Source organism: Corvus hawaiiensis, chromosome 2 (assembly GCF_020740725.1).
Source record: "Corvus hawaiiensis isolate bCorHaw1 chromosome 2, bCorHaw1.pri.cur, whole genome shotgun sequence".
Lineage (NCBI taxonomy): Eukaryota > Metazoa > Chordata > Aves > Passeriformes > Corvidae > Corvus > Corvus hawaiiensis.
The window spans coordinates 96,155,028-96,183,004 of record NC_063214.1 but is presented as its reverse complement, the minus strand read 5'-3'; the positions used below and the strand labels follow the sequence as shown (position 1 = coordinate 96,183,004).

At 39.0% G+C, this 27,977-nt stretch overlaps 1 protein-coding gene across 8 annotated transcripts; it reads left to right on the top strand.

Moving 5' to 3' along the window:
* The first annotated feature begins 224 nt into the window (after positions 1–224).
* On the top strand, positions 225–27,358 carry UPF3A (UPF3A regulator of nonsense mediated mRNA decay). 8 transcript variants are annotated; one of them, XM_048327203.1, is made up of 11 exons: positions 236–455; positions 2,693–2,799; positions 11,509–11,615; positions 13,556–13,654; positions 13,740–13,850; positions 17,187–17,242; positions 17,335–17,493; positions 19,358–19,518; positions 22,621–22,915; positions 25,457–25,504; positions 25,855–27,358. In XM_048327203.1, exons 1-11 carry the CDS (start codon positions 240–242, stop codon positions 26,026–26,028), a joined length of 1,533 nt encoding a protein of 510 aa, XP_048183160.1. In that variant the 5' UTR covers positions 236–239; the 3' UTR covers positions 26,029–27,358. The 8 variants fall into 8 exon arrangements, with proteins under 8 accessions (XP_048183216.1, XP_048183160.1, XP_048183152.1 ...); XM_048327195.1 differs by lacking the exon at positions 11,509–11,615 and adding an exon at positions 5,492–5,622; XM_048327222.1 differs by lacking the exon at positions 11,509–11,615 and adding an exon at positions 5,492–5,622 and having other exon boundaries at positions 22,621–22,859; positions 25,855–26,016.
* Positions 27,359–27,977: the final 619 nt, after the last annotated feature.

Below are 27,977 nucleotides of genomic sequence, written 5' to 3'. Positions count from 1 at the left end.
TGTGCCCTTCCCGCCCTACGAGCCGCTCTGGGCCCGGGCTGACAAGGCACCCGTGAGCTTAGGGCGAGGCCGAGAGGAGGGAAATGGGCACGTTTCTGTGTCCTCTCGCACCGGCACAATGGAAGCCCTGCGGAGTTCCAGGGGACAGGGACGGGGCTGGCGGGGGAGCCTCGCGAGATCCTGCCAGCGCCGCGGCCGCTCTCGCGAGGTTTCCGCCCGGCTGCGGGCGCGGCGGCTCCATGCGCTCGGAGCGGGCGGCGGGGCTGGGGCCGGGCTGGGGCGGCGGCCGCGACAAGCGGTCCATGGACCCCCCGCTGCAGCAGGAGTCGCCGCGCCGCGACACGGACGCTCCGCCGAACCCGCCGCCGCCGCCTTCCCCGCCGTCCCCGCTGCCGCCGCCGCTTCACCCGGCGCCGGGAAAACAGCGGGAGGAGAAGAAAACGGCACTGAGCAAAGTGAGGGGGCGCGAGCGCGGCGCGGGGATCGGGGCGGGGGCGGCGGCGGCTCCGGTGGGAGATGGGAGAGGACGGGAGGGAAGCTGCAGTGGGGAGACAGACCGAGCCTGATCTCAGGAGATTCGTGTGTTTATAACGGGCGTTTCTTCATCTGCAGAATGAGGGTGTTCGTTCTCTGGAGTATTGGGAGACCCCCAGCGTCAGCGCTGGAAATCATTTCACCTTTAATTGTGAAATTAAGACTGGTTATTGCTATGGCAGAGCAGCTTCTGTCAAGGGCAAGAGCACTTTTCAAATAATACTTGCAGACTATAACAGGTTATCCAGGGATGTCGTGGAGTCTCTCTGGCTGGAGACATTCAGAACCCACCTGGACATGTTCCTGTGGCACCTGCTCTAGGTGACCCTGCCTTGGCAGGGGGGTTGGACCAGAGGTCCCTTCTAACCCTGACAATTCTGAGTCTTTGAGTACTGTGAGATTTGATTTATTGCCTTATTTTTTTTTTAATTGGAAAACTGAAGCACTGAAAATCACTATAACTCAGAGCTCAGTAAAGTTAAATTCAGATATTAAAGTATTCAGAAATTAAAACAGATTGCCTGAAGCTTGATGGCCATTTTACTGCTTTGCGTGTTGGCATCATTCGGCCAGGGTTTCTACACAGTTTCCTGGCCTTTATTAGTGGGCAGTTTAGCTGAGTGTGGTGGGTTGACTCTGGGTGGCTGCCAGACCCCCAGCCGGCTGCTCTTGCACTCCTGCCTCAGCAAGACTCAGGAAGAAGGTATGATGGAAAAAACAAAGTGTCACACACAGCTGAAGGAGGACCTCATAGCAGCTTCCTACAGCTTCCTCACAAAGGGAGATGGAGAGGCAGGCACTGATCTCTTCTCTCTGGTGGCCAGTGACGGGACCTGAAGGAATGGCATGAAGCTGCGTCTGAGGAGGTTTAGGTTGCATATTAGAAAAAGGATCTTCACCCAGAGGGTGGCTGGGCACTGGAACAGGCTCCCAGGAAAATGGGGATGAGTGCTAAGCCTGACAGAGTTCAAGAAGTATTTGGACAATGCTCTCAGGTACATGCTGTGATTCTTGAGGCAGGACCAGGAGTTAGGCTTCAGTGGTGTTTGTGGGTCCCTTCTAACTCAGGATACAGTGTGGTTCTAACACAGAGAGAAATAATTTACTTAATTGCTAATTTTAAAAAAATTAGGGAAGACTGGTGAGAAAAAAAGATTGCAACTAAAACACCTTCCCACCTCTCCTCTTCCTTCCCAGGCTCAACCTCCTCTGCCCGCAAGCACTGCAGAAGGATGAGGAATGGGGGTTGCAGACAGGACAGAACAGCTCCTGTCTGCTGCTTCTTCTTCCTCACACTCCTTCCCTCTTCTGGCATGGGGGACCTGACATGGGACACAACAGGATACAGTCCTTCATGAAGGACTGCAGGAGGAATGTCCCTCCCACATCCTGCAGTTGTTCATGACCTGCTGCAGCATGAGTCTCCTTCATGGGCTGCAGGCGTTTGGATAAACCTCATCTAGTGTGGTCTCCTCTGCGAGGGCTGCAGGGCCTTTCAGGGCATCTCCACTTGATGTGGCATAGGGTCCCCCATGGGCTGCAGGTGGATGTCTGCTCCACCATGGTCCTTCATGGCACGTGGGGGAATGGCATGCCTCACCACGATCTCCTTCAAGGGACTCTCTGCTTTGGCACTTGAAGTACCTCCTCCATTCCTCCTTTCATTGTTGTCTGCAGGGCTGCCTTATGCCTTTTCCTGCCCTTACTCCTCTGTCTCACCCACTGCTGTGCAGCCTTTCTTGTCCACTCTTAAATTCCTTTCCTGGAGTCACCACCATATTGGCTTGAGGGGCTCAGCTCTGCCCTGGGGTGGATCCATTGGAGCTGGCTGCACTCAGCACTGGGCAGCCCGAGCCTCTCAGAGGCTGCCCTGAAACCCCTGCTAGGGGCAACTGGACACAGAGACCTATTACACTGAAACACTGCAGTAACAAGACTTTAAAGCTAGCTTAAATAATTTTTTTAAGAGATACTTAAAAAAATTTAATGTAGCCAATATCTGGTTTTTTAGGTTGTTAATGGTTAAACAGGCTCTTGATCAGAATATGTTAGTTATCCTTCAGTTTTAAAATGCTTGCAGAAACTGAGGGAATTTGTGCCATCTGTTTCTACAGTATTTAGATCAAATATAAATCTCCATTTCTTTTTATACATGCAGGTGGTTATTCGAAGGCTTCCTCCTTGTCTAACCAAGGAGCAACTGGAGGAACAGCTGCATCCTCTACCTGCCCATGATTATTTTGAGTTTTGCACTGCTGATCCCAGGTGAGGATGAGCTGTTTCTGTAGGTTTTCAGGTGCTTAAAACCTAATCAAGGTATTTGGGACATTCCAAATCACATGTTTTTCCCCTTTTTTATTATTTTTGTTGGGTTACTTTTACGGCCCACCTCAGAAGGTGGCAGTAACCCAGATTCTTGTTACTAGATCCCTTGGGGCAAATTAGTGTGAAACGACACTGACTGATCAGCATTTGTAAATAAACAATGTAAGGTTTAATACAGAACAATTTGGTTGCAAAGGAAAACAGGTATGGAGCCTTTTTGGTGGTTATTATCTGTGGTAATAATACAACATGAAAGCATTGCAATATGAAAGTGCAACAACATCACCAAAGGACACACACAAGGGGAAAGACAGAAAGAGGAAGAAAGGACAAGAGTGTGAAGCACAAAAGAAAGAAAAAGTACAAGAGTGTGAGGATCTCACCACCCATAGGCCCTGTAACAAGACTTGGTTTCTGTGCAGTCTGGGATCCAGTTCCGGTGGGAGGAGTCGGGGGGAACTCCTGAATAAGTGGTGGGGAGAAGTTGGCAGAACACACCATCCTTTGGGTCTATATTCATTCAGGTTCAGGTGAATATAAACTAGGTACCTCCTCTGAGGTGGGGAGCTTGATGTCATAATGTGGATCAGGGGACGCCTTCTAAGACGACACAGCTGCCCATCACACCAGCACAGCTGAGTCAGTTATGCCCCATTATGTCCCAGCAGCAGAGATGAACTTGCTCAGGTCACACGCGAATATCCCGGTACTTCCCGTGGGGAGGAGGGGGAGCCCCACAACCCAGTGGTTTGTGCAGGGAAGCACAACTTAACATGACAGGGTGCACAATCTGTCTCCACAGGATCCATCTCCTGTCTCACTCACAGCCCATCATTCACCCTGTGCCTTATCAGATCAGAGGTTTAGCCATTACACAACTAAAAGTTCACTTCCTCCATCTCAATTAAGCACCATGGGGTTTCCACAAATGAGGAATGTTTTGAGTTATTATCCCTTAACAGTTCAGTCTACTATGGTTACTTGAAATATTTCTGAAAAGCTGGCTGCGTATGCAGAGACGATGGCATTCCTGCCCTTTTCCTTTACACCGGAGATTTTGGAAATTTTTTTTTTATATCAATAAGACGTAATTTAGTTTGAAACCCTGATGTTTCTTTTAACCTTCGTTGGTAAACTTTAACAGCCTGTTTTATTGGCTGTGGGCAAGATTCAGTCTGGGGCAAACAATCACAGAATGTTTTCATGAGTTCCATTTGAGTTTAATTTCTTCTTTTACCTGCATGTTTTTTTATCTGCTTCATACAATTTTTCAAATAATCTAGTTTTATTCATCTTTCTCTCATGCAAAAATAAAAAAGAAGAAATACTGGTTGATTTAAAATAAATCAGAATTTCTGGTATAGTTATATAATTTACTCAGTATCCCAGTGGTGAAATAAATCAATTTCCAGAAGAGAAACAAAACACCATGTATGTTCAATCTTCATGTGTTCTGAAAAACTGAAGATCCATCTTGTCATATCTTAATGTGTGATGAATCACCTTTCCACTGGCTTGAGATTCTTTCCACTGACTACAGAGGGATCCCGGATCTTTATTGCTGACCAAGTTTTGAAGTTAGGAATTCTCTCAGAGTCAGTTTCACAATCAAAAGGAAATAAATGTTTATTTAGAGAAATTATGACAGTTTCTGACCTAGGTAGTTGCACATAAGTGCAACAACAAAATAGTAGGTGCTTCAGCTTTTCTGTTAAAACCACAAAGGATGTGAAGTGAGGGAAGAGGAGTACTTAGTTTGATTGGAAGTCTTTGTAGTACCTTACATTGATCTTCTGAACTTTGTCATCTCTATTTCCAAATGGACCTCTTTAAGGCTTCTGTCCCAGCTGTTCATTTGATAAGCGAAAAATACCAAAGGCAAACCAAACATTCTCTGAAGAAGAGTGTCAGCTCTCAGTGTGTTTAGATGCACAAATGCCAATTAACAGTTTAAAAAATTCCAATTTTAATTTTCCAGAGAAGTTTGCTCAAAAATTTAGGGAGTCGACCTCTTTAGAAAGAGAGAAGGCACTGACAACATTTGTGCATATAAAGTTTCATTTTCTCTCTTACGTGATGAAATTTGGTTTACCCAAAAATCTTGCTGTTCACTTGTTCAATTGCATCTATGGCAGGTTACCAATGAAAGATACTGGTTTTTCTCATGCTGTTATTTGTTGTGTTACTCTCTTCTGCTATCACAAATATAAACTCACTGAAAATAAAATAATTTTCATTTAAGTTTGAATTTTTCAGCATGAAATGTTTTGTACTCCTTTTTTTCTTCATCTTGCTTTTTAAAAAATATGTTTTCAGACAAAAGATGTATTTTTTTCAGAATGGGTTTATGTTCACCAGGTTTGTATGGCTGTAACTTCTTTCAGCAAACTACGCAGCTTAAATGGGCATTTCACTGCCATTCTGCAGTGTTGGCTTGGCTGATTATTTGTCTTTTGACTGGCTCAGGATCACCTTGCCTCTTTTGTCCCCTTTGTTCAAATGCTGACACATACCCGTGTATATCTTTTTATGAGTAATCTCTTTACGTGGGCACCCACTCAGGAATATACAATAAACTTTCAGAAAGTGTAAGTTTAATCAAGGTTAATCTCCGTCTTCTCTTACCCTGCAGAGAACACTTTTTGAGTATAAAGCATTGTATTGCCATAATCTGTCACGTTATGGATAGTTCACAAGATTTCAGCAAACTCTGTGCATGTGTCTTCCAGTCATTCCAGGTAACAGGAAAAGCTACAGGACAAGGTGGGCATGTTCTCTCTGTCTTTCACTGAATAGCTTTTTTCTAGATCCTGTACTATGTGCATAGTGGCAAGCAATCCAGAGAATTCAGTGATAATAAAAACATGTGAAGATGAAATTTCATGTCACCCAATGAGAAGGATTTGAAGAAGCTACTCAGTGAAGAGCATCTTTGTGTTGGAAAGGGGCGTATAGATGCTTTGATGCAGAAGCAGACAAGTTTCCTTTAAGGGCTGTAACATCTTAGTTTAACCATGTCCTGTGTAACTACATCACAGAAGTTTCTATAAGCTCATTCAAATTTATGTAGAGACTTTTTTTCTACACGGTGCTCTGTTAAACTAGAACTTGTCAGAAATTCATGCCGTGAATGAGGGACGTTGGAAATGGGTCAGGAGCAGTTAGACAAATACTTATGATGCCATGAAGATTTTTTGCCTTTTCTTTTATACCCTTGTTATACCTTTTTTGCAACTTCTGTATTCTTAGTGCTTTTTGCCTACATTCTTGGACTTGTTTGTCAAGCTGAGAGACTGAACGTTTTAGAAGCTTCATAGTTAGGGATCAGTGTGCCCCAGACCCCAAGGTCCTCTCCAGAACACATTCTGTAAACCAAGATAGAACCATCCAGGGGAAGGTTCCTTAGGGAGGGGGGCTCACTTGAGCCTCTCATTGGGGAATCTTTGATAGATATGCTAATTAGTAAAACCTGTAATGTTATACTAGATCTTTTAGGGTGGGCATTTTTGCGCGGTGCATTTCGATGCGTGTGACCTGGATGTGTGCACCTAAGGATCCTTAAAATAAATACCAAGGTAAAATCCCTTTTCCTCTTCTAACCATGTATGACTCTTGATTTTAAGACCAGGAAAAGGCATCACTTATTTAGACAAATATTTATCTATGAAAAACTATTAAACACATGGTATAAGTTTGGTATTACAAAGTCCATAGGCTGCAAGTACTTGCAGCTGTGTACTGGGTGAAGTATTTGTACATTTCCCCCGTTTTAATAAACACTCTCTTGGTGTTCTCTGTTAGTTGCTGTTGGTAAGGGCACTAGAGAGGTTGAACTGTAGCTGTTTCTACATTTTTATTTCCAGGGTAATCTCATCCTAGAGGACAAAACAACCAAAGATATGCATATCAATTTCTGTTTCTCTTTTTTTGTAATCTTTATAATATCTTTATACTGTAAATGTTATCTTTAAGTTTCCAATGTCCTATTATAGGCAGGCTATAAAACTTTTTAAAATTTCATGTGATTAATGTAATTTTCAGTTTTTCAGTTACATCCACTTCAGTAAAATCATTTCAGAAAGTGACTTGTGTTTCGTTCATTTTTCAGATTTATCTGATTCACTGCATTACATTTATTTTCTCTTGCATATTGACACCAAAATACAAACAAAACACTGCTTATAGATGATAATAAAGACCCTGCCTTCCTGACAAACTGTCTTGTACTCGGACTTCAAATATGAACTCTTTTTTCCAGATACTCTTTCCTTTTTGTCTGCTTGTAAAGGCTTCTGAGCCTATTCTAAAGATTTGACTAATAACTAGTCAAGTGATTGAGCTCTAGCCCTGCAGGGTTTGGGTCATCTCTCTGGACTGGCACTGAGTGCTGAGTACCAGGATATTGTTGTGAGGTTATAAAAGGAAAGAAATCTGAACACAAGCTTTGCTTGCATGAAAACTGTTCAAATAGTCAGTGCCATGGCATGTATCACGGAGAGTGATAAAGCTCTTCCAAAGAGCACTCCTCCTTTTCCCCTCATAACTTCTTCACAGCATGGTGCTCAGGATTATTGTAGGTGAACAGCATTAACACTGTAGGATGTAGGTGTGCACCCAGGAACTGCAGCGCTGAAGGGGCAGTGCCTTCAGTGCTTTGGGGGAACCACCACTACTGTGTTCTCGGTGAAAGAATTGACAGGCTACAATTGACACAACCCTAGTGTTCCTGCTTTCTCTGCCAGGCAAACTGCTCATTTCTAGCTGTAAAAAGGAAAGACTAAGTTTATTTAAAATTGTGCCAGTTCCACCCATTATGTGAGTGACATCAGAAGATTACAAGGATGAAGGCCAGGGGATTTTAGCTGGACATGACAATGTCAGTGATGAGTTATCTCATCAATTGTAGGAATGGGTGGAGGAGTTATTTGACTCTCCAAAATTTAGTTGTAGAGCTCCCTATACATGTAAGTATACATTTTATAAATACCCACCATGATTCATAAGTTGATAAGTATTTTACTAAGATGGGATTGCTGTTTTTATAGTCTACACATTGCTGTTTAGACTGTAAATAACTACTTCAAACTGCATTCCTGTATATCAGTGTTTTTACACAATTGTGTTAAAAGATACTTTGTAGAAGAAGTAAACATTTAAAATGTGTTTGTTATTAAAGTTGCTAGAAAAATAAGGACTTAAAGAGATGATAGACTAAATGTTATAGAAATAAATGTACCCTAAAATTGAATACCCTTGAATGCAGAGCAGAAAAAAAAGAAAAGTGTGTTGGAATGAATAAATGTGTACACTCAGACTCATCTGGGTTATTTCCATAGAGATTGCTCCAAGTGCCAACATGTGCAGTGCATCTGTCCAAAAGATTACAAGTATGGAAAGCAGCATTATAGACAGCAAACATATGGCAAAATGGAACCAGCTCTCTGATGATAAAACTGAATTTCAGATCCTGAATGAAATCTATGGTGGCAAATACTTGAAAAAAGGAGACACACAGAGTTTGCTGGCCCTTCTGTAGGTCACAGCTGAAAGATAAAATCCTGAAGAGTAAAGAGTATTTTAGCCAATAACTGCTGAATAGAAAGTACAAAAAGTAAAGCAAGAGTGTTTCTTCCTAGGAGAGGTCGTTAGCCTCAGAGGGCTTGTAGCCCTGTGAAGCCCTGTGCGTTCTTTGCTGCGTGACAATGCTGTTGAGTTCTGAATGGATAAGTTAAGGCATAATCTAGGGTGGGGAGCAGCTGCGGGAAATCAGTGGTCTGAAATGTAGAGTAAAAGTAATATATAAGCAGGCCAGTGCTAAGTATTTCAAATTTGTTAGCTTCCCACTTAGAATGTTAATTTTACTCACTTTTTTAGGCACACTGCACACTTGGCTGAGTAAGAAGCCTAAGACAAGGGTTTGAAACACTCAGCGGGGTGGGTTTTGTACACTAAGCACTCTGATAGCTAACTCACATGCATATGAGAACCAACTCTATTTGTAGAAGTGGCTCCACCAGAGAAGGAACTTGTAACTGCTAAGCGTTGTCACAGCTCTGTTTCTTTAACCTTCTACCCTGATACTTAGCAACAGTTATGGACAGACAGTTCTGTGTTACTGTGCTGTGGTGCACATCAATATCCTGCTGTGCTCAACCATGCTTTTATATTGTATGTTTCTGCTGATGTGTGTGAAGTTCTTGAAGACGTTGATAACGTACAGCAACAACACTAGATCCTTTACTTGCAAGGTAAATTCTAAATCTGTTTTCCAGAGTCCTGTTTATACATTTCAGACTCCGTTTGTTCTTACTAATAAGTGCTTAATAACCATATCAAATGTTCCTCAGTTTTGAAAGATGTTCACTCTGATTAAGCTGAAAAAGCTAGAAAAACATTATGTTGTATACCAGGAAAAGATTTATGTTGCCAAAGCAGGTGAAAGAGATGGCATTGATATACCAGTTAAAGGAAACAAGGAAGGAACATGTCTTTGTATTTTCAGTTCTGTTTCACAATGTGTCCAACCATAAGGTTCTAAGTTCCTACAGGAAAAAAAAAAATCCAACTGTATGATGAAGCTGTTTGCTGTGCACTGAGGCAGAGATGTGCCACAGTAATGCGGGAGTGGACCTGTGTCCAAGTAACAGTCTTTATGAAGATGAAAAGAACACTGAAGTTGTTATTTAGACTAGGAGCTAAAACTCAGTTCCTCAATCTCAGATAATAATAATGGGATGAAAAATAATGGCATGAAAAATAATGCTCCATCAAGATTCCTGGTTTTGTCTGATGAATATTCAGCACTTCAAGTGTACAATCGCATCAGTCTAATGTCAAGCCTCATTTAATTTAAACCGCAAAGCTCATGGAACGTAAGAGTAGTGCTGTTGATATGATGGAGAAGGAAGTTTCCTTCTTCTGGGAGCCCCAGTTATCTGAGACTCTTTTACTGTTGCAGCCATTAGGCAGCACAGAGACATTGCTTCCAGCACAGCTATAGACTGCCACAATAAAATTCCCTCTTTTACTTACAGATTTTAAAATAAATCTTTTAACTCTGCGTGATTATGGAAAGTGTTAAATTTTATCTTCTTTGAAATGGATGAGAAGAAATCTGGCTTTTTACATCTGCTTTGCATCTTGGTGGTAACTCCACAGCCACGCTGTAGCATATTTCAGCCCTGGCCATGCCCTAGCAGGCATTTTTGCAGTTACCCACTTACAGTTCATGCAATGCTGTTCCTATCCTAGAATGTGAAATATCCTGGGTATATATGGATAGAATGGCTCTTCCTCTCTTCCTTGGAAATAGAGAGTTTATCCTCTTCAAGCTGTAGGAGCACTCTATAACTGGTATTTGCAAAGTATCTAAATGAAAAAAGCCCTCTAGGTTGTTTTGGTTTTTTAACATTTCTTCTGACTACAGGATCAAACATAAATTTGGTGGGTATTCAAAACCATTGGTTATTGACAGCACTGCTCTTTATGGTCTCCTGCTAACACTGTGAGTGGAATCCATATGGATGCGTACTTTAAAAAGAAAAAATTACTTGGGAGCAGTGTTTTGAGCTGCCATATGCATGGATCCTGTGGTCCAATCCATATTTTTGCTCTTTCTCACTCATTGTGAAATCTGATTTTGAAAGAGCTATGGGATTGAAATACAATTGGAACTGTGTGTGTTTATTGTCTCCTGGTGCCGGTGGTGAGTTGGTCTGAAGGCAGGCCATAGGTGACAATGGAATTATGAACATAGGTGTTTTAAAGATATGGGCTTGTGTTAAACCTGATGCAATATATAGTCATCATTAAGTCAGTTTAAAACAAACTATTTTATCTCAGAGTTGCAGGAGTTTAAAGCATGTACACTCCATGACTCACAATAACTTAGCTGATGGGTTCTAATTCATTAAATTACCTCAGTTTCATCGTGTGGTGTGGTGTGCCAGTCCTGAGGTTTTTATCAGGCACATTAAACATTTACCCATGGAGTGGGATCTATGCCAATAAGTTCTTGAAGAATCTGAACTATTTTATGTACCTGTTTCTTTTGCTAGAAATGCTTTGGATTTTCACAGCAACTGTAGGTCACAACTAGACATTGCATGTACATTGATGACACATGGATGTCAGATGGAGTTTATTTGTGTATAATTCAGTGGATTATATTGCCAACTATTAGGTTATTTATTCTTTCTAAAAGGTGGCAATCTCTTTAAATATAGTGACAGCCTGGAAACTGCCCCTTCAATGCAATCTTTTACTTTTTCTGTTTCAGTGACAGAAGACTTTTCCTCACATGCCAAAGAAGTTCTGCAAAAGCACTGCTGTTATTCATATGTCTTAAACTGTGAAATATTAAAGTTTTGATCCTGCACAATTGGAAATGTATGCTCTGCAATTTAGGGGGACAAAAGAAACTGGAAATATTTGTGTCAGTTCAGAACAAATTTCACAGTTGCATACAGAACTCTGATGTTCTGTAACTTTTTGTCATATATATAATTAGATACATAAGTGTAAAGACTGCTTAAGGTAGCAGTTTCTCAAAGAAGATGAGAGTTATGATGTGATCCTTCTGGTTTTATGTTTTCCCTAGCCCTGAAAAGAATAATAAGTAACAGAAAATAAAATTGTTTCTTGTTGCAGCCTTTATCCTCATCTCTACTCAAGAGCATACATTAACTTTAGAAATCCTGAAGACATCCTTCTTTTTAGAGATCGCTTTGATGGCTATGTCTTCATTGATAATAAAGGTTGGACTATTTGTAAGATATTAAATGTGTATATATACATATACCATTTCAGAGCATCAACTTGCTTCCTTTTTGCTAGTTATGCCATTATTTCCTCACTATGCAGTTAATTACATAAATATATATTAACATTTAGCACTTAAAAGATAATAAAGGTCAAAAAATATTTGTCCATGCAGTCTTGCTTGTCTGTGCAGTGTGCATGCTTTATGTGCATTCTTGTACTTTAGGCAATGCACTATCAAGGTCATACAAAGAAAATTACCTTATACAAGCTTCACAATTCATTACAACAGTAACTGAACACATTGTGAGCATGAATTTTTACATCTTCAGTGTGTTTCTGAGATAAAGTTTCCACTTACTCCTGTTTGGAAAAAGCAAGAGGAAACCATCAACATTTTGGTTGCCCACTTTTAAGACATGTAGAGATTGAATTTTTAGGGACTTTGCAGACATCTTGAGTTGAGTTCCAAGAACAAGAATGGCAAAATTGATAGCCAGTTTTAAAATACCCAGTCTGCAAAAGTTTGCCCAACAGTAAAGAAAAAGTCTATATCGGTGTGGTTAAATCTAGGTCTCCTGCAGGAGTATGAAACTGCCATCAGTAAGTGGTATAGCAGAACTTTAGCAGTTCCTTGCCTCATTCAGGCATACCTTCTGTAAAAAATTGCATAGCTTATATAAAGTAGACATAGATTTGTGGGTCTCTTTATAGACATTTTCTATTCTGTACACTCAGTGTTACAGAGGTCCTGTGAAAAGTAGTCCTGGCCACTCTTACTAGAAACTGATCTCTAAAGAAGCTGCCTGTCAAATGAATTCCTCTTCAGCATTTCCTTCCTGAGATGTTTTATTTGCTTCTAATATCCCTCAGATTTTGATGGTTTTTGTAGAGATGAAGAACAACACATTCCTATCACATCTGTGTTTCCCAGATTTCAGATTCTGGGTGTTTTAAGATTAAAAACTAGAAAGAAGTTTTTTTTATGATTCTGCTAAGACTTTACTTTGCCTAAATTTGCCACATTCTTCAATATTATGCTGTACTGAAGCCAGAATACTCTACAAAACTGAGCTTGGACACAGTTGGCCAGCTTGTAATGATTGCTTGTGCAAATAAAGAGCACAAGATTTGATCAGAAGTGCCCTCTGGTGAGGCATGTGGCAGCATTGCATTATGAGGATAAAACTGAAACAAGGATTAGCAGGTTCAATAAGGTTAACAAATGGTCTAGCAGATTGAAGACAAGTTTTCAGTGGACTTGAGCAAAGTGTAATCTTGAGCATGCTGCAAGTGGAAACCAAGTGAAATTCAAAACCCACACACAGTTCTGATTCCAGTCTGAAGAAGAAGCCAGTGTTTAAGGCACAATTCAAAGCAAAGAATCCCTGCCAGTAAACACAGGAGTTGCATAGTCCATCATAAACAGAGAAGTTTTGCACAATTCTACATGCTGAGTTTTATAGCTGTGGTTCTGAAAGGAGATGCTTTGTTTTTTATTGCATGTTACCCAGCATTAATTTATTTTTTAAGCTTTTAGCCAACAAAGCTTTAGAAAAGCAACTTGACAGTTTCACATTGATTTCCTGGTAGTACTTAATCACTTGTCAGACTGAGATTTTGTGATAGCTCTTTCTAATCAATGTCTGTGAATAATTAAAAGGGAACTATAAATGCAAGAATTTTATTGTGCAATAGTAGTCATCCTCATTTTCACAGTCTTGTCAGCATATCCAAATAAAATATAATTTTTTTTTTAAATTTAAAATATCTCTACATGTAACTTTTCATTAGAAGTTCAGGAGTGAATTGTAGAAACAATTACTTTTGTTTTCACATAGGACTGCTCAACATGTCTTCAAGAGTTTTGAAAACCTTACTTGATGGTAGGGAATGTTTCTCCCCCTCAAAAAATTAAGGATTGATTTCTTTTAAGGTTTGGAATATCCTGCAGTGGTTGAATTTGCTCCATTCCAGAAGATTTCAAAAAAGAAGCTGAAGAAGAAAGATGCCAAAGCCGGAAGCATTGAAGATGGTAAACATCTTTTTTTGACATCACAGTGAAAATTTCTGTTATGCATTGCAAAGTGTTAACATAATTCAAAAATTTTTCTTCACAGATCCAGAATATAGGAAATTTTTAGAGAGTTATTGTGCTGATGAAGAGAAGATCTGTGCCAATCCTGAGATTCTTTTGGGAGAGATTGAGGCCAAAACAAGGGAACTTATTGGTCTGTTTTCTTGATTTTTCTTATTATTGAGAATATTCAATATCTTAATTTTGTATTTTTATGATATTATCTGCAAGAGCTGACCAGTTCAGTCTAACATATGACCTGTTCAGATTTATATTGCCACAGTTAAATATTATCCAGCCAAGTAGTAGCACTAAACCTCTTAAGTCTCTGTGCATGGAATAACTTGGCTTCACTTGAACTTTTGCATGCACACACACTGGCTTCAGAAATAGGTCCTTAATAATTCTGAATACTTACAGATGTATTAGTAGGTGGAAGATTTATTTTTAAAATACAAAATAGCTGAATACTTAACAATTGATCCCTGATATTAGCTGCTTTTTTTGAGAAACATGAAATGATCTCTCTCTGTTCTCACGGTCAAGATTCTGGAAAAGCTCTGAAAGTAAGGCAACACCTTATTTTCTGTATGCATGCAGCATGATTTCCACAGTCCTGGGGGGAATTTTAAGTAAGGTCAGCACTGAAATCTTCAGTGCTGGTATGCAGTTTTCAGGATGACATGCAATTTTGATGTATCGTCAAGTGATAACATGCAGAACATTTAGTCTTTCCCTAGGTGTGACAATTGAGTAGGAAAAAAATTGACCTTTGCTGTTACTTATTTACAGTGAAAAAGTGGCCACTTCTTTTGATTAGATTCATAGAATCATTTAGGTTGGAAACTTGCTGTTTAAGAGCATCAAGTACAACCATTAACCCAACAGTGCCAAGTCCTCCCCTAAACAGTGCCCCCAAATGCCACAACTGCACATCTTTTAAATACCTCCAAGGACAGTGACTCCACTATTTCCCTGGGCAGCCTGCTCCAGTGCTTGACAGTCTTTTGTGAAGAAATTTTTCCTAGTTTCCAATATAAACCTGCTCAGTTACATCTTGAGGCCATTTCCCCTTTCCTTTCACTTGTTACTGCTGTTTGGGAGTTGACTGGAGAAATTTGGAACTGTAACAATTTAGAGGAAATGGATATGGACATTTAGATAGCTGTGTTATCAATAAAACTTCTGTTGCTGTTTTAGATGAGGAAGTCACCCAATAATTTTTATTTACCCCAGATCTTCCATGGTATTTGACAGCAGAGTAAAGGCAGTAAAAAAATTTTAGTAAGTTTGCAATTTACAAAAAGTTTAGAGTTTCAAGAAGATTTATTAATTTAAAAATATTCTATCAGTGAAGATGATTAATCTTGAGAGTTGCAGATTTCTGAGTAACAATACTGACTGAAGGCAGCTTTACATTAAGACTTTTAGTGTTTTGTTTCTGTTAAATCAGAGGAAATCAAACTAGTTGCTTTATTTTTCCTGCCATTCAAAGCTGTGGCCATTGCTATCAACACAAAGATTTCTTCATCAGGTAGCGTGTTTATAGCAAAATTATGTGAGGGTTTAGCTGTGTGTCCAGTTTCAAAGGTGTTACTCCTGCTGATGTCAGTGAAGGATGTGCCCGAGACTTTGCTGGCAGAATTGAGCCTTACATGCTCAGCATTTCTCCATGAAAAGTTACTGCAAACCAGCATGTTTTGTGCATCGTGCCAGATGCGCTGGCTGATCAGTTTCCATGTGACAGAGAAATATAAAAGAGATTTTCTCTATAGCAAGATGAAGATAAGCTCTTTTTTCTGTTTGCTTTGTAGAGAGCAAGATAAAATGTAAAGTTTTGCTGACACAGCTCATCATTTAGTAATTTATTTTCTTTTAAAGTCTCTTAAACATATTAAGAAAATGCTCTTAGATTTGCATTTGCAGTAAGGCCCATAAATAAGGTGGGTAAGATTCAAGTTTGATAAACACTGTATTTTTCCCACCTCTTTTGATAGTACTCATCACACTGCCTCTCTCCCTTGAACTTCAAGTTAAAATTTCTCATTAAACTTCTTGCACTACAGCCTTAGTCATGACCAGGGTCACATTCTGGACTCTCAGTGCAGCTTATCCTTTCCCCAGACCATCCAGTTACGATTTGTGATGTCTTTCAGCCTGTAAAGGTACCCAGAGGCAGCCACTGCTCAGACAGGGTAACTTAGGGAGGAGGAGAGAGAAGCAAAACTCAGATCTGGGGGACTGGAAGGGAGGGCTCTGGGGACCTAAAACTTGTCCAAAATTATGGGCAGGTGGGGAGGATGGGGAAGCATGGAAAATCTAGGGATAGAGGGAGGAAAATAGCAAATCAACAATCTTTATTGGTTGTTGATTTCTACCAGTGAATGGGTTGCCCCCAGCATAATCCGACTTTCAATGCAAAAAGATTTAGATGATTTTGGGATATGAATTGTGTCTAGATTTTGGCTACGTCATTTCAAATTTCTTGAAAACTTTTTTAATTTCTTCCCTTTTTTTCTTTCAAATTTTGTCATGCATTTCAATAGGGAATGTTGTTCTGTGGTTCGAGAGAAAATCCTATGCATAGTGTAAAGCAATTTCAAGTAGTAAACATTTTCTACTCTGGGGCATCTGAAACTGACAAAATTTGTTGTAGCTACTCACAGCTGTACATACAAGCTGAATTCAAGTCTGAATTCAGTACAGACAGTCATGAATAAAGAATTTGATAAAGAACATGATAAAGAATTTGGTGATGTTCTCCAAGTTTTTGTAGAATTTGGGGATTGTTCAGGTAACTTGATTTCAGAGTGTGGAGACAGCTCTGTAATAAAAGAATGGCTGTGTGATCCAATCAGTAGATGAGACCTTTTATTAGCAATTTGGGAAGGCAGAGTTTTACTGAATCTGCTGATACTTTGCTGTGTAACCTGGGACAAACTGCTTATCTCTTATTCCTTCTGTTTTCCCATGGAAAGGTGAATACTAAATGTCAAGTAAATGGAAATGTTATATGAGACTGAAAATGCTTCCTTCATGATGTACTTTGAAAACTGGGATTAAAAAGTGCTATGTGAGATTACAGTAATGTGGGCTGTATATGAACAACAATATAGCTAGGTTTTGATGTACAAAAGTAAAAAGTAGGAGTAGATTCTGAACACATTTCTTTCTTTTTTGGTGAAATAACCATTCAGTGAGCAAGAGAGAAAAGCCATTCTCTTGAACTGAAAGGATATGATCTTTAATTATAAACATCAAATAATCATGCAACATATTTCTGTTGCTTCTAATGCTAACAGCAAAAAAGCAACGAAGTGTTTCTGAAGTAGAATGATGGGAATGCTTTCAAAAATACATGAAACAAATAGGTTTATCAATGATTCAGCTCCCTTTCAGATAAAGCTAGAAAAAGGGGGTTAATACTAAAGTAAAGAAATGAGTACATTCTAGGAGTTGAACACTATATCACAAATTTTTTGTGTTTTAGCTAGAAGAACAACACCCCTTTTGGAATATATTAAAAATAGAAAATTAGAAAAGCAGGTACGTTCAGACTTTTGCCTGAAGTTCCACATTTATGTTTCATGTAGTTTTCCGTTGGACTATTTACAATTAATCATTATTGAACTCTTCAGAGAATACGAGAAGAGAAAAGAGAAGAACGGAGGCGGAGAGAATTGGAGAAGAAACGTTTGCGGGAGGAAGAGAAAAGGAAGCGCAGAGAAGAAGAAAGACGTAAAAGAAAAGAAGTGGAGAAGCAAAAGAAAATTTCTGAAAAAGAAATAAGGATCAAGGTAACTGAGATCAATGAAAAAAAATTATTCTTCTTTTGAAGTTACCCAGAAGTTCTTTGGTATCTCAGTATTTATTTGGTGTACAACAGCATGGTGTGGAGACACCAAACCAATTTTGACAGGAAGGGAAAGTAATGTAGGGCTTTGACCAAGTGTTGTTTGAAAGTGTGACTGATGGCCTTACCTACCATGATGTGCTGGTGCAATTACAGCAGGTAACTCGGATATCTTTAGACAACTCTGCTGCATTCTATGCCAACATCTGTGCCAGCCTGTTGGAAGATTATTGTGGGTTTGATCCCCATATGGGCCATTCACTTAAGAGCTGGGCTTGATGATCCCTGTGGGTCTCTTCTAACTCAGAAGTTTCTGTGTTTCTATGAAACATGGCTTTAATGCTTTCTGTCATGCAAATCTTCATTTGGCCGTGTGTGCAAGGACACATGTTTATGTTTATGTTTATGCTCGGAACTGATGTATTTTAATTGTATGCTTTAGCCAAGTCATAGCAAAGTCTTGCTAATATCAGGTTGCAGTGTCTTTCAACAATCTGAATGGATTTTAATGGCATCACTTAGGAGGGTGCTATGTAGTCAGACCATATAAAACCATCTTATTTGTATAAGATGACATAGCTTAAACTATTCATCTGAACTAAATTTTGTGTTATTGGAAATGCTTTGTAGGCTGTTTTGAAGAGGAAATTCGGTATAAGAATCTGTAACATGAAGCAAGAACACACAGACTTGACTCAGATCTAGTGATGGTGAGGAGCCACAGAACTGTGGACATCTTTCCTCGTTTCTTCTTGGAAAACAGTTTTCTTCACCTAAAAGAATAAAAATAGTAAATTCTGAAGCTGAATTACGTGTTTTCCATATCTGGGCATAAAAAAAATACTCTAGAAGTTCAGAAGAAACGGGGCTTAATCCTTAAAATATATTACCCAAAATTGCTTGTCCAAAAAGCCCCAGTATTTACAAAATATCTGTGGTAATATGAGCCTGAAAGCTATTTCTATCCCTGAAAGAAAAGGAAAATATTACCTGAAAGAAACATTATAGAAGTTTTCAATTTTGGAGAAGAATAACCTGTGCTCATTTCAGAAATGAAATGGTAGAACGAAAAGACTGAGATGTTCTGCCTAGAATTGATAGGTTAGGGTAATAATTTGAGACAGTTAGTCCTTCTGTAAAGATTATTCCTGTAATACTATACACTGCTCAAACCCTGTGAGGGTTGCTATGAAAGGAACAGACTTCTTGAAAATCCTAATCTTCAAGATGAAAATGTAATTACTTCCTTTCTGCTAATATCATAAGTTTTTCTTCAGTCTGTATTTGTGTCAGGGTGTACTAAGCACCTACTTCTACATGCCTGTCTATCCCAAGTAATTCATGTGACACAGATTTTATATATAATATTTCAAGGAGTGAAGTATTAATCCTGCTCTCTTTGTAGTATTGTAAAGGTTCTGCTTCTTATTTTATGGGCAATGACACTGAGCTCTGTTACATGATTTCTAAGAAACCATAGACCATAATAATGCCTTTATATTTATAACTCAGGAGAGAAGAGTAGGTAAGTGCTTTGAGAAGAATAGGTAAGTGCTTTCTCCAGTATTGTCAGCATATTTTAAAGTATGCAGTTGAATGCCTGTTAATGACTGTTACTTCACTCCTTAGCAAAAGTAAACCACCCTTCTAAAATAACTTTAACTTTCATACTTTGTAAAATACATTCCTCGTGTGTAAATAAGGTGTCTCCAATCTTAACAGGTTGCTGATATATTTAATACTTGTTAAAATGTCTGTACAACAGAGGAGAGTATTTTTTCATCATAATATAAACAAATATCTCTTAGCTTCTCAAGAAGCCTGAAAAAGGAGATGAACTGGCCAGTGAAAAGCACAAAGACAAAGGTGAAGAAGCTGACATTGAGGAAAACAAATGGGATAAATCACCTGGATCTGGGAGTATAAAATCCAAATCTTTGGAGAGTTCACTAAAAGAACTTAAGGAAAAGTAAGTAATATTTATCTTTTAGACTTTTATTTAGATCCTAAATGCTTTCATCCCAAGGCTTAAATGTAAGTGGTGCATTAATAAGATGTTCTGTCACCAAAGAACCAATTTCATTCTGTGTGTGAACAGATCTCTTTCTGTTGTTTTGGTAAAAGGTGTTTTGTAAGAATTTATTGACCTGGTGGCAGTATTAGTGGATGCAATTTGTTATTGCTGAAATGCTATGAAATCCCAGATTGCAAGGATTTCTGCATGAAAAGTCAAGTCATTCAAGTCATTCTGTTGTTATTTCACCCGTTCCCCATCAAGAGCTCAGGTAAGGCTCTCCTTCCATTACTGATGTCAAAGACTGAATTGGCTATGATGCCATGCTTTTCCTTCACACTTGGGTTGGCTGCAATAAACATATAAATGTGTTTGATAAATGGAGCAATGGCAAAATAGGGACGGTGTGAATGAAAGCCTTATGATAGATACATGCAGAAGGCTGTCTCTATTTCCTAATGCCTTTTGTGTTACATTTGCTGTGTTAGGAACAAGAGGCATAGCTCAGTTCTATTACTGCTGTAGCCTGGAAGTAACCCATCTTACAAGTGTTTTCAGCAGTTGGTTCTCTTTCTTGTCCTTTGGCACGTGTGTCCCGTCGCAGGCAGGATTTACCCATAAGATATATAAGATAAATAGATTAAAAAAAGATGCATGTTCTGAATGTTCCTGAAAATTTCCATGTCCTGTTCTCTAGTAGAAATTGAAAATATTCAACAACTTCTTTGTTGATGCTCTTCAAGAAAGGAAAGAACAGGCTCAACAAAAACATTTGCAGGGGCAAATCAGTTGTTTGCTACTCATAGAATCTTTTAGGTTGGAATGGACCTTTAAGATCATCGAGTCCAACTGTTAACCCAGCACTGCCAAACTGCCACTATAAACCATGTCCTTAAGTGCCATGTCTGCGTGTCTTTTAAATACCTCCAAGGGTGGTGACCCCACCACTTCCCTGGATTTTTATGCATGAAACCTCTGATGGTGCCGTGTAACATTGTTTGCTATTGATCCTGTAAGTTTAATAAGGCATTAATGTAGATTTTGCTTGTGAAAAACAGAATCTGTTTGGCTGCACAGGTACAGTAAGCATTATCTTGTGTTTCCAAGTGCTGATTTCATCTTGATTATTAGTGGGTATGTAGCAAGCTATGAGCTCATTGAGATTTAAAGTTGAAACTACCTTGTCACTGACTCAGAAATCAGTAATAAACTGTAACTGCTGACTCTACCTGCAGGAGACTGAATTGCCTGTTTGAAACCATGTCAAAGGTTGGTAGTAATAGCTTCCTACCACAAATCAAAATCTCAGTAGGTTCATAAGTGTACATGGTCAAATACAAATTTGAAACTACACCAAACAAATGTGCTTCACTGCCTTTACTTCCATTCATTTCTGCTTTCTCTGACTGTGTAGTTTTTTCTTCTACCTATACTCTGTAATTGTTTACCCTGCCACTTTCACTCTTACCTGCCTGTTCACTGTGCCTGAATTTTAGGGAGCTACTTTAACCACTCTTTGAATAGGAGTTTGTATCCCTGTCACCTGCCTGCCTTCAGGCACAGCCATTCCTTCCTCCCCCACAGTAACGGGCAAGGGAAGAGATAAGTTCCAGGCAATGCTACAGCAACAAATTGAGGGGGTCTTTTTGGCTTTTTGGAAGGTCATACCCTGAGTCTTGCTAGGACTTGGAGTTAGTGTCTGAAATAGCATATTAAACATGAAACAAAGCAACTTACAGCCACATATCCCTTGGTAGCTAACATAGTATTTTATATAAATGTATCCATGCTACAGGTACAGAATCTGTGTAATTGTGATTGGTTCAGGTGTCTGTGACAGCTGGGACGTTGCTTCTACTTGGTGAATGTGTTATGCTGACACAAGCTCAATCTTGCAAAATGCTGAATAATTTACCTCTCATTCAGGTTCTGCTCTGACTTCCAGCTCTTCCTGAGATGGGGAACCTCTTTTGGCAGCCTCCCTAATCCCGAGACGCCAACCAATTTCACAGTTATATTAAAATATCACTGTTATATTAAAAAAAAAAAGTTACCTATGTAGATACACCTTTATTTGTATTAAATAGTTCTAAATGAGAGTTATCACTATTTGATCACTACACCATTAAAAAATCTCCATCCTCTCTGATTCTATCTGCAGTTTCCCAAAATGTGAGCAGACTATCAAAAGTAACTTGCTGTTTCAATTTTAAGTATTTATACATATGTCATAAAAAGAAAGTGCCTATGTTTGTTCCTTTTGAAGTTCAACCTATTTTGTAATCTTTCTTCATTATTTGCAGTTTGACCATATGAGAGAAACACCCACTTGCTGAACTGGAACAATGAAGTGAATAAGAGAGCTGAGAATTTTATCAGACAGGCAGCAAAATGGGACCAATAGTCTTTATAATATAAACCATTTACAGCATAGCAGAAATTAAGTATCATGTTGTGGTAAGGTAATGGTCTTTGCCTAAATAAAATACGCAAAGGCAGGCTAGATTACTTGGAGACACAATAAACAAAAGCCTGGAACATAAGTATTTATTTTCACAAATGTCTTCTGCAAGTTATGATGTCAGTAAATAATTTTTGTTATACAGAGACATAAAATTTACAAATTGATACATGGTATCTGCACAATTCCTTCAGATCCTGAATGTTCCTGTTCAAGGGAATACTTACATGCATGACTCTCCTCAACACCAGGCGACAAGAGCTAATAGTGCAGCATGTGTTTATGTGAAGGGTATTGGGGAACTATTGATAGGATTTCAAAGGGGTAGAAGGTGAAGAATGGGCCTTCCACAACAGTTGCACAAAAGCTTGGCAAGGCTTTGTCTGCTATTCTGAACTGAATGCATGGTCAAGGGCTGGACATACATGGGTGAGACATTCAGCATATAACCCCTTTGTAATGAGAAGAAAACAACCTTGCCATATAACTTATCTACACACTGCTGAAGTCAAAGGGAGGCTTTGCCTTGTATCCTTCTGTAGCTCCTTTTCACTGTTAATTGCTTGGATTTTCTTTCTTTTTGTACATACTCATAGGTCACAAAATGATAGTGACAAAGAGCAAAGAGATTTGGAGAGAAGATTTCGAGAAAAAGAACCTGAAAGACAAAGGTATCGATTGGATGATGGCAGAAAGCATAGAACTCACTATGAGTTTGACAAGTTTATGAGAAGGAATGAAGAAGAGCTGAAATGGGGGAAAGGATACAACCAAGACAGAGGAAAGAAAGGGAACTACAACTACAGCTTCACTGTGGAGGCAGTAGACAAACTGGGTAAAGAGGACAAGTGTGATGACATGGCATCCAAAAAGGAGCGCATAAGAAATAAGGTTCTTTTATTCATTTAGGATAATATTTCATTAGTTAAATATGGTTCAAGATCACAGGTTTTAACTTCTGCAAACTCAGCATAAAGATTCTTTTTCAAAAAAATTCTTTATCTCACTTTCAGTAAAACCCAGACTTCTTTCTGGGTTATTGTCAAAGGACAACGGCAGTTTAAATAAGGTTACAGGTCTTGCTCATTCATCTTCATGATATATAGAAGACTTTCTGTCTTTATTTCAATCCTACCATTTTAAGAACACTATTCTTGGAAGCCTTGCATTTTATAGGTGTATTAAAAATTGTTACACTTCTGATCTGTCATGAAATTTAAAAACTGTGGCATATTAGTCTTTTTAAAATGTACTTCCATTACTCTCATATAGTAATTATATTATGGATTTGGCAGGCATTGCTTAGTAGAGCAACAATAAGAATTTAAATAAATAGCTAATTCAGAGAGTGTGAATGTATGGATTTTTCAGTATTGCCTACCTGCCAGTATGAAAGGGCTGTCATTTCATCAGGATAAATTTATCCTCCTGGCTGTTGTCAGGGAAAGAGCAGATGCAGGTGTGAGCAGGGCCTGTGTATCAGGGTGTGTAGTAGAGCTGTCCCTTATTGTATCCCAGAGATACGGGTATCATTTTTCTCAGGCTGGCTGATTTCACGAATGTGCCAGATTCTTTTCAGGATGTGGCTCTCCTTGTCAGCCCCGTTCTCTCTCTCTCTCATGATCCTAGATTTTCAACAAAAGATGACCAAAACACCATTAGCATAGAAATTTATTCTGCATGTGAAACTCTTCTTTCAAAGCAAGTGACTGATCTGTACTGTGGGCTAAGGCTGACAAGAGTAAACTGGTCACATGCAGAGTGAATCTGCATGGAGCGTGCAGGGAACAAGGGCAGGTGGACTCACTGTGCGTGTTGAGGAAATCATCTTGCGCAAACACAGAAAGCCTGGTGTGCCCCGCTTTCTTTTTATGCAGAGGTCAGCTGGGCAGGATGGGTAAGATTTATCTGCATTTGCACATTAACCACTTTCCTCATCAATGGCTCAAGCTGTAGAACAGTCAGAAAAAAGGCTAGTTCAAAAACAGAAAGATGGGGAAAACAGTTTTCCTCATGCTTGCCATGCACTTTTTGAAATCTGTCATATTAATGTCCAACCTTTGAACTGGATGGTGGGTCTTGGGGGCCTTTTGACAAGTGTTAAGAAACTGCCTGCTTTTTATTTCTTTGTATCACACTTCTGGTAGCTTGCTTGTTGAGTCTCTGAATTAGTCCACACTTAGGACTAATGCTAAATTTGTTCCCTAAAAATATAAGCACCATCAGTAAGGTATTTTGCAGTGTGGTGACTTTTTTCCTTAGAGTATTTATCACATAGGTGAGATGAATGGCTCAGTTTTACAACTCAGGCATAGAATTGACAATGCTAACACAAATTTTTAGTCGGAGATGGAGCCTCTTTCTGAAGTTTGTAAGAGTTGATTAGAAAGTGGGAAATCTCCAGTGTAAGTGATGTGATAGCTTTTATGCAAACAGCAGGCTACAGAGTCTGTGGTAGGAAAAGCCATTTGGACCCTTTATCATAAACTTTCGAATGGGCACAGCTTGTCAGAGGATCTACTTTTATGCAGTTGTTTGGGATATAGAAAGGTGTGTTACGCATTTCATACCACACCGCAAAGCACTAACTAGAATGATCTAGTCATAAGGCTCAGTTGTGAATCTTGACATCTGGTCTAAAGAGAAGGAGAAAACAAGTGGATCAAAAAAAGACAAGTGGATCAAAAAAGGTGAAGGAAAAAGAAAAGAAAAGAAAAGGGGAAATGTGTATTGGGAATAAGAAAAAAGAATAAAGGAAAAAAAGTCCAGAATTAATTCAAATTATGAAGGCAATTGAAAATTGGTATCGTTTGTTGTAGGACAGTTTTGGTGCTCTGCCATTGTCTTTAAGTAGGCTGCTAGGTGTTTGCTAAACTTAACACAAGACTTTGATCAAAAAGCTCAGGTATTGGTGAGCTTTCAGTTGCTTCAAAACATTGTGTGAGAGTAAAATACTCTTACTGGGAAAAGACTTCGTAAGCAGAGTTTCTGATCAGTGCATTTTACTACTGAAATTTCAAGAATAAAGAGTGCTCTGAAGAGTTACAGAGCATCATCATTTGCAGATTTGAGGTGTCTTTTCCATGTAAACTGGCTCCTTCCATTTTCTCATGATCAGAGCAGCATGTGTATGATCGAGTCACTTGTAGAGCCTGCACATGCTCAAATTGTACTTACTTTGTTTATTATCAGTGCATACATTCCCCTGCTCTCATACTCAATATGGAAGGTAAGATGAAGTGGAGCAATAACTGTGCAATTTTATTGTGATGTGTATAATTCAAATGTGCATTGCATGTTTAAATTCTGGTAATGATTGGGTAACAATTGATAGTCAGTTGAGGATAACTTTCTAGCTGCTACCTGCTAAACTGTTCTCTGGTCTGTCTTGGATTTTTATGCTTATGTGTAATATTTGTCATTCATCTGCAGAGTTGCAAGTGCACAGGCTATTGTTCTTCTCAGCTGATGTTAGTGAAGGTAGCAACATTTTTTTTGTTTTACTTGTAATACCATGTTTGATAATTGTCTGCAGTATTTCTCCTTGTTTATGTCAAATGTATCATAGGATCTTTAATTTTTACAGCATTCTTCATTTATTCAAAATGTTTGGCTCCCAAGAATGGTGTTACAAACAGCATGTAGTGAATACTAGATATTGAATACCCAGTCAATTTTCATTACACTCAATTTTTTTTCCTGGTTCTTATGAAATGTAAAGTAATTTAACACAAAATCTACTTTCTTCATAAAGATTCAAAACTTAAAAATCCCACGTATGTGTCCCACATGGGTTTCTCAGAGTGTTAACCATATCTCCTTCCTTCTAGGATCGTCCAGCAATGCAGTTATACCAACCAGGAGCTCGCATCCGAACACATATGGGACCTACAAGTAAAACCTATGACTGCAGTGGGAAATCCTTTGAAGATGCTCTTGATAAAAAGTATGAGGCAGATAATTCAGCTGGAGCTAGTTCTGGAAAGACTGAAGAAGCAGAATAAAAGAATCTGGGGGAAAAGGCTAGCGAAAAGGAATTAATTTAAGATTCGGCATCATCACAAAAAAATCCATTGGGCTGTTTCAGAACTCCACAGGCAATTACATCAACAAAATTGTAATAGCTCTGCCTCTTACTTTCTGTAAAATAAAGGGAAGAGTGACTGGAGATATATAAAATATCTTACAGCAAAGGAATATTGTTGCTTTTTTACAAAAAGCAGCTCAAACACTCTTTGCCTAACTTAAAAGCAGTTCAAATATGCTATTAGATTTCCCTTGAAATAGAAGACCCTCTAACAATTTTAAGGGAATAAGACTTTACAGAAACGATGTCATTTTCTTGAGTCTAAAGAAATGAAATGTAAATTCGCATCAGTTTGAAATCTGAGGCACTTTACATGTATTTGGTGCATGACATGGGGGCCACAGGACCCGTTCCTGCAAATGGCAGCGACAGGGGCTGCTGCAGGGAGTTGCAGTCCGACTCGGTGGGACCAGCCCTGGGATGAAGCTCTGGAGCCAGTGGTATTTGCAGGATGAGGCCCACAGTTTGCACAGTTGTGAGGAATGTCCATTGGTATCTGTACCTCATTGTGTTTACGTTGGTTTTCAATTAACCATAGTGTCAGATAAGTGTTAGTAAAGCTACAAGTACGTCGTTGGAGAGTTTGTCATTTTCTGAGCTGCTTTTGCCTTTTATGTTTTAATAGATTCCTTGTGCTTAAAACAGAAGACAGCTAATGCAAACATCAGCACATTAACAATAAATCTGGTTTTAATGAATTAGCTGGTTTTTATTGTTCTGACACTGACTTTTGGGAAAAAAACCGTGGTTGTACAGTGATGACTTTTTATATGCTAATGTTTCATATAAGTTGCAGTAACAAGATTTGGAAAATGTAAGATACATGAATATTCTGCAGTTTTATTTGTTAAAAAATTAAACACACATGAATGTCAATTGCACACTACCATTTTGTAAGATCTAGGCCAAATTCTGCCCTCTAAGCAGGCACGTACACGTATGTGTGTGGGTGTGGGTGTGTGGGGGTGTGTGTATGTATCTTTTGTTGGTTTCAATGATAGCTGTGTGTTTATGAAAGGGCAGGACATGTTCATTTATCTTTCATGGCTGAAAATTTCTCAGTTGTCTAAAACTGAGACCTGCTTTGTCATTGAAGCGAAATAGTAAGATATTAATTTATTTTTACATCCTCTCTAAACATTTTATTAAGCATAACATCTAATTGTCCTAGACTGAACGATTATTTATTGCATTGTACAGATATTAAGCATTAAATAGAATAAAAGAAAAAAAGATTTTGACTATGATTTTGAGATGTGATACTGTGCTATTTTTTCATCTATTACTCCAGAAAAATTAAGTGAGATGCTATTACGCTGCTTTGCATGCTACAGAAGCAGCTAAAAATACAGTTGAGAAGAGTTTTAGTATCAGGCTACATAAGTCAGCTGCCAACTAAAATTACTTCAAGATTAAGTAAAACTGCTGCTAGAGAATCATCTGGGTTTAGCTCCATCTAAAGTTTATCTTGTTTGCCAAGTTTATCTGACTGCATAGAAAGGATTGTCTTGGTGTCCTGGCCAAGTACTGGGAGGGCAGGTTTTCCCCTCAGTGAAAAATCCCAGCTTGATCCAAGGAAACTTGACAGGGAAATTCTTCTGCAGTAGAGCTGGGCAGAGCTGGGATCTTCACCAGATGAGAGGGTCTGCTTGAAAGCATTTCCCACCTTTTTGGATGCCCTGTGGAGACTGGAGCAGGGGGTGTGTTTCACCTTTTGAGAAGGATTGGCAGGACACAGAGGAGCTGTGATTTTGCACAAGCTCACAACTCGAGTTTGGCATCTTTTGGCTTTTGGGCTTCACCTCCACCTGCACCCGAGTTCCTTGGTTATGGGCACCTCTTGATACCTTTATAGGGAGCTAACTA

What these genes read in the sequence shown, in the direction of transcription:
- UPF3A (XM_048327195.1), top strand. Translation starts at nt 240, where the DNA reads ATGCGCTCGGAGCGGGCGGCGGGGCTGGGGCCGGGCTGGGGCGGCGGC. An exon ending in AGGAAAAGCTACAGGACAAG is followed by an intron (nt 5,623 to 13,555) that starts GTGGGCATGTTC and finishes ATTTCTTTTAAG; the next exon opens with GTTTGGAATATCCTGCAGTG. An exon ending in CTCAGCTGATGTTAGTGAAG is followed by an intron (nt 25,505 to 25,854) that starts GTAGCAACATTT and finishes CCTTCCTTCTAG; the next exon opens with GATCGTCCAGCAATGCAGTT.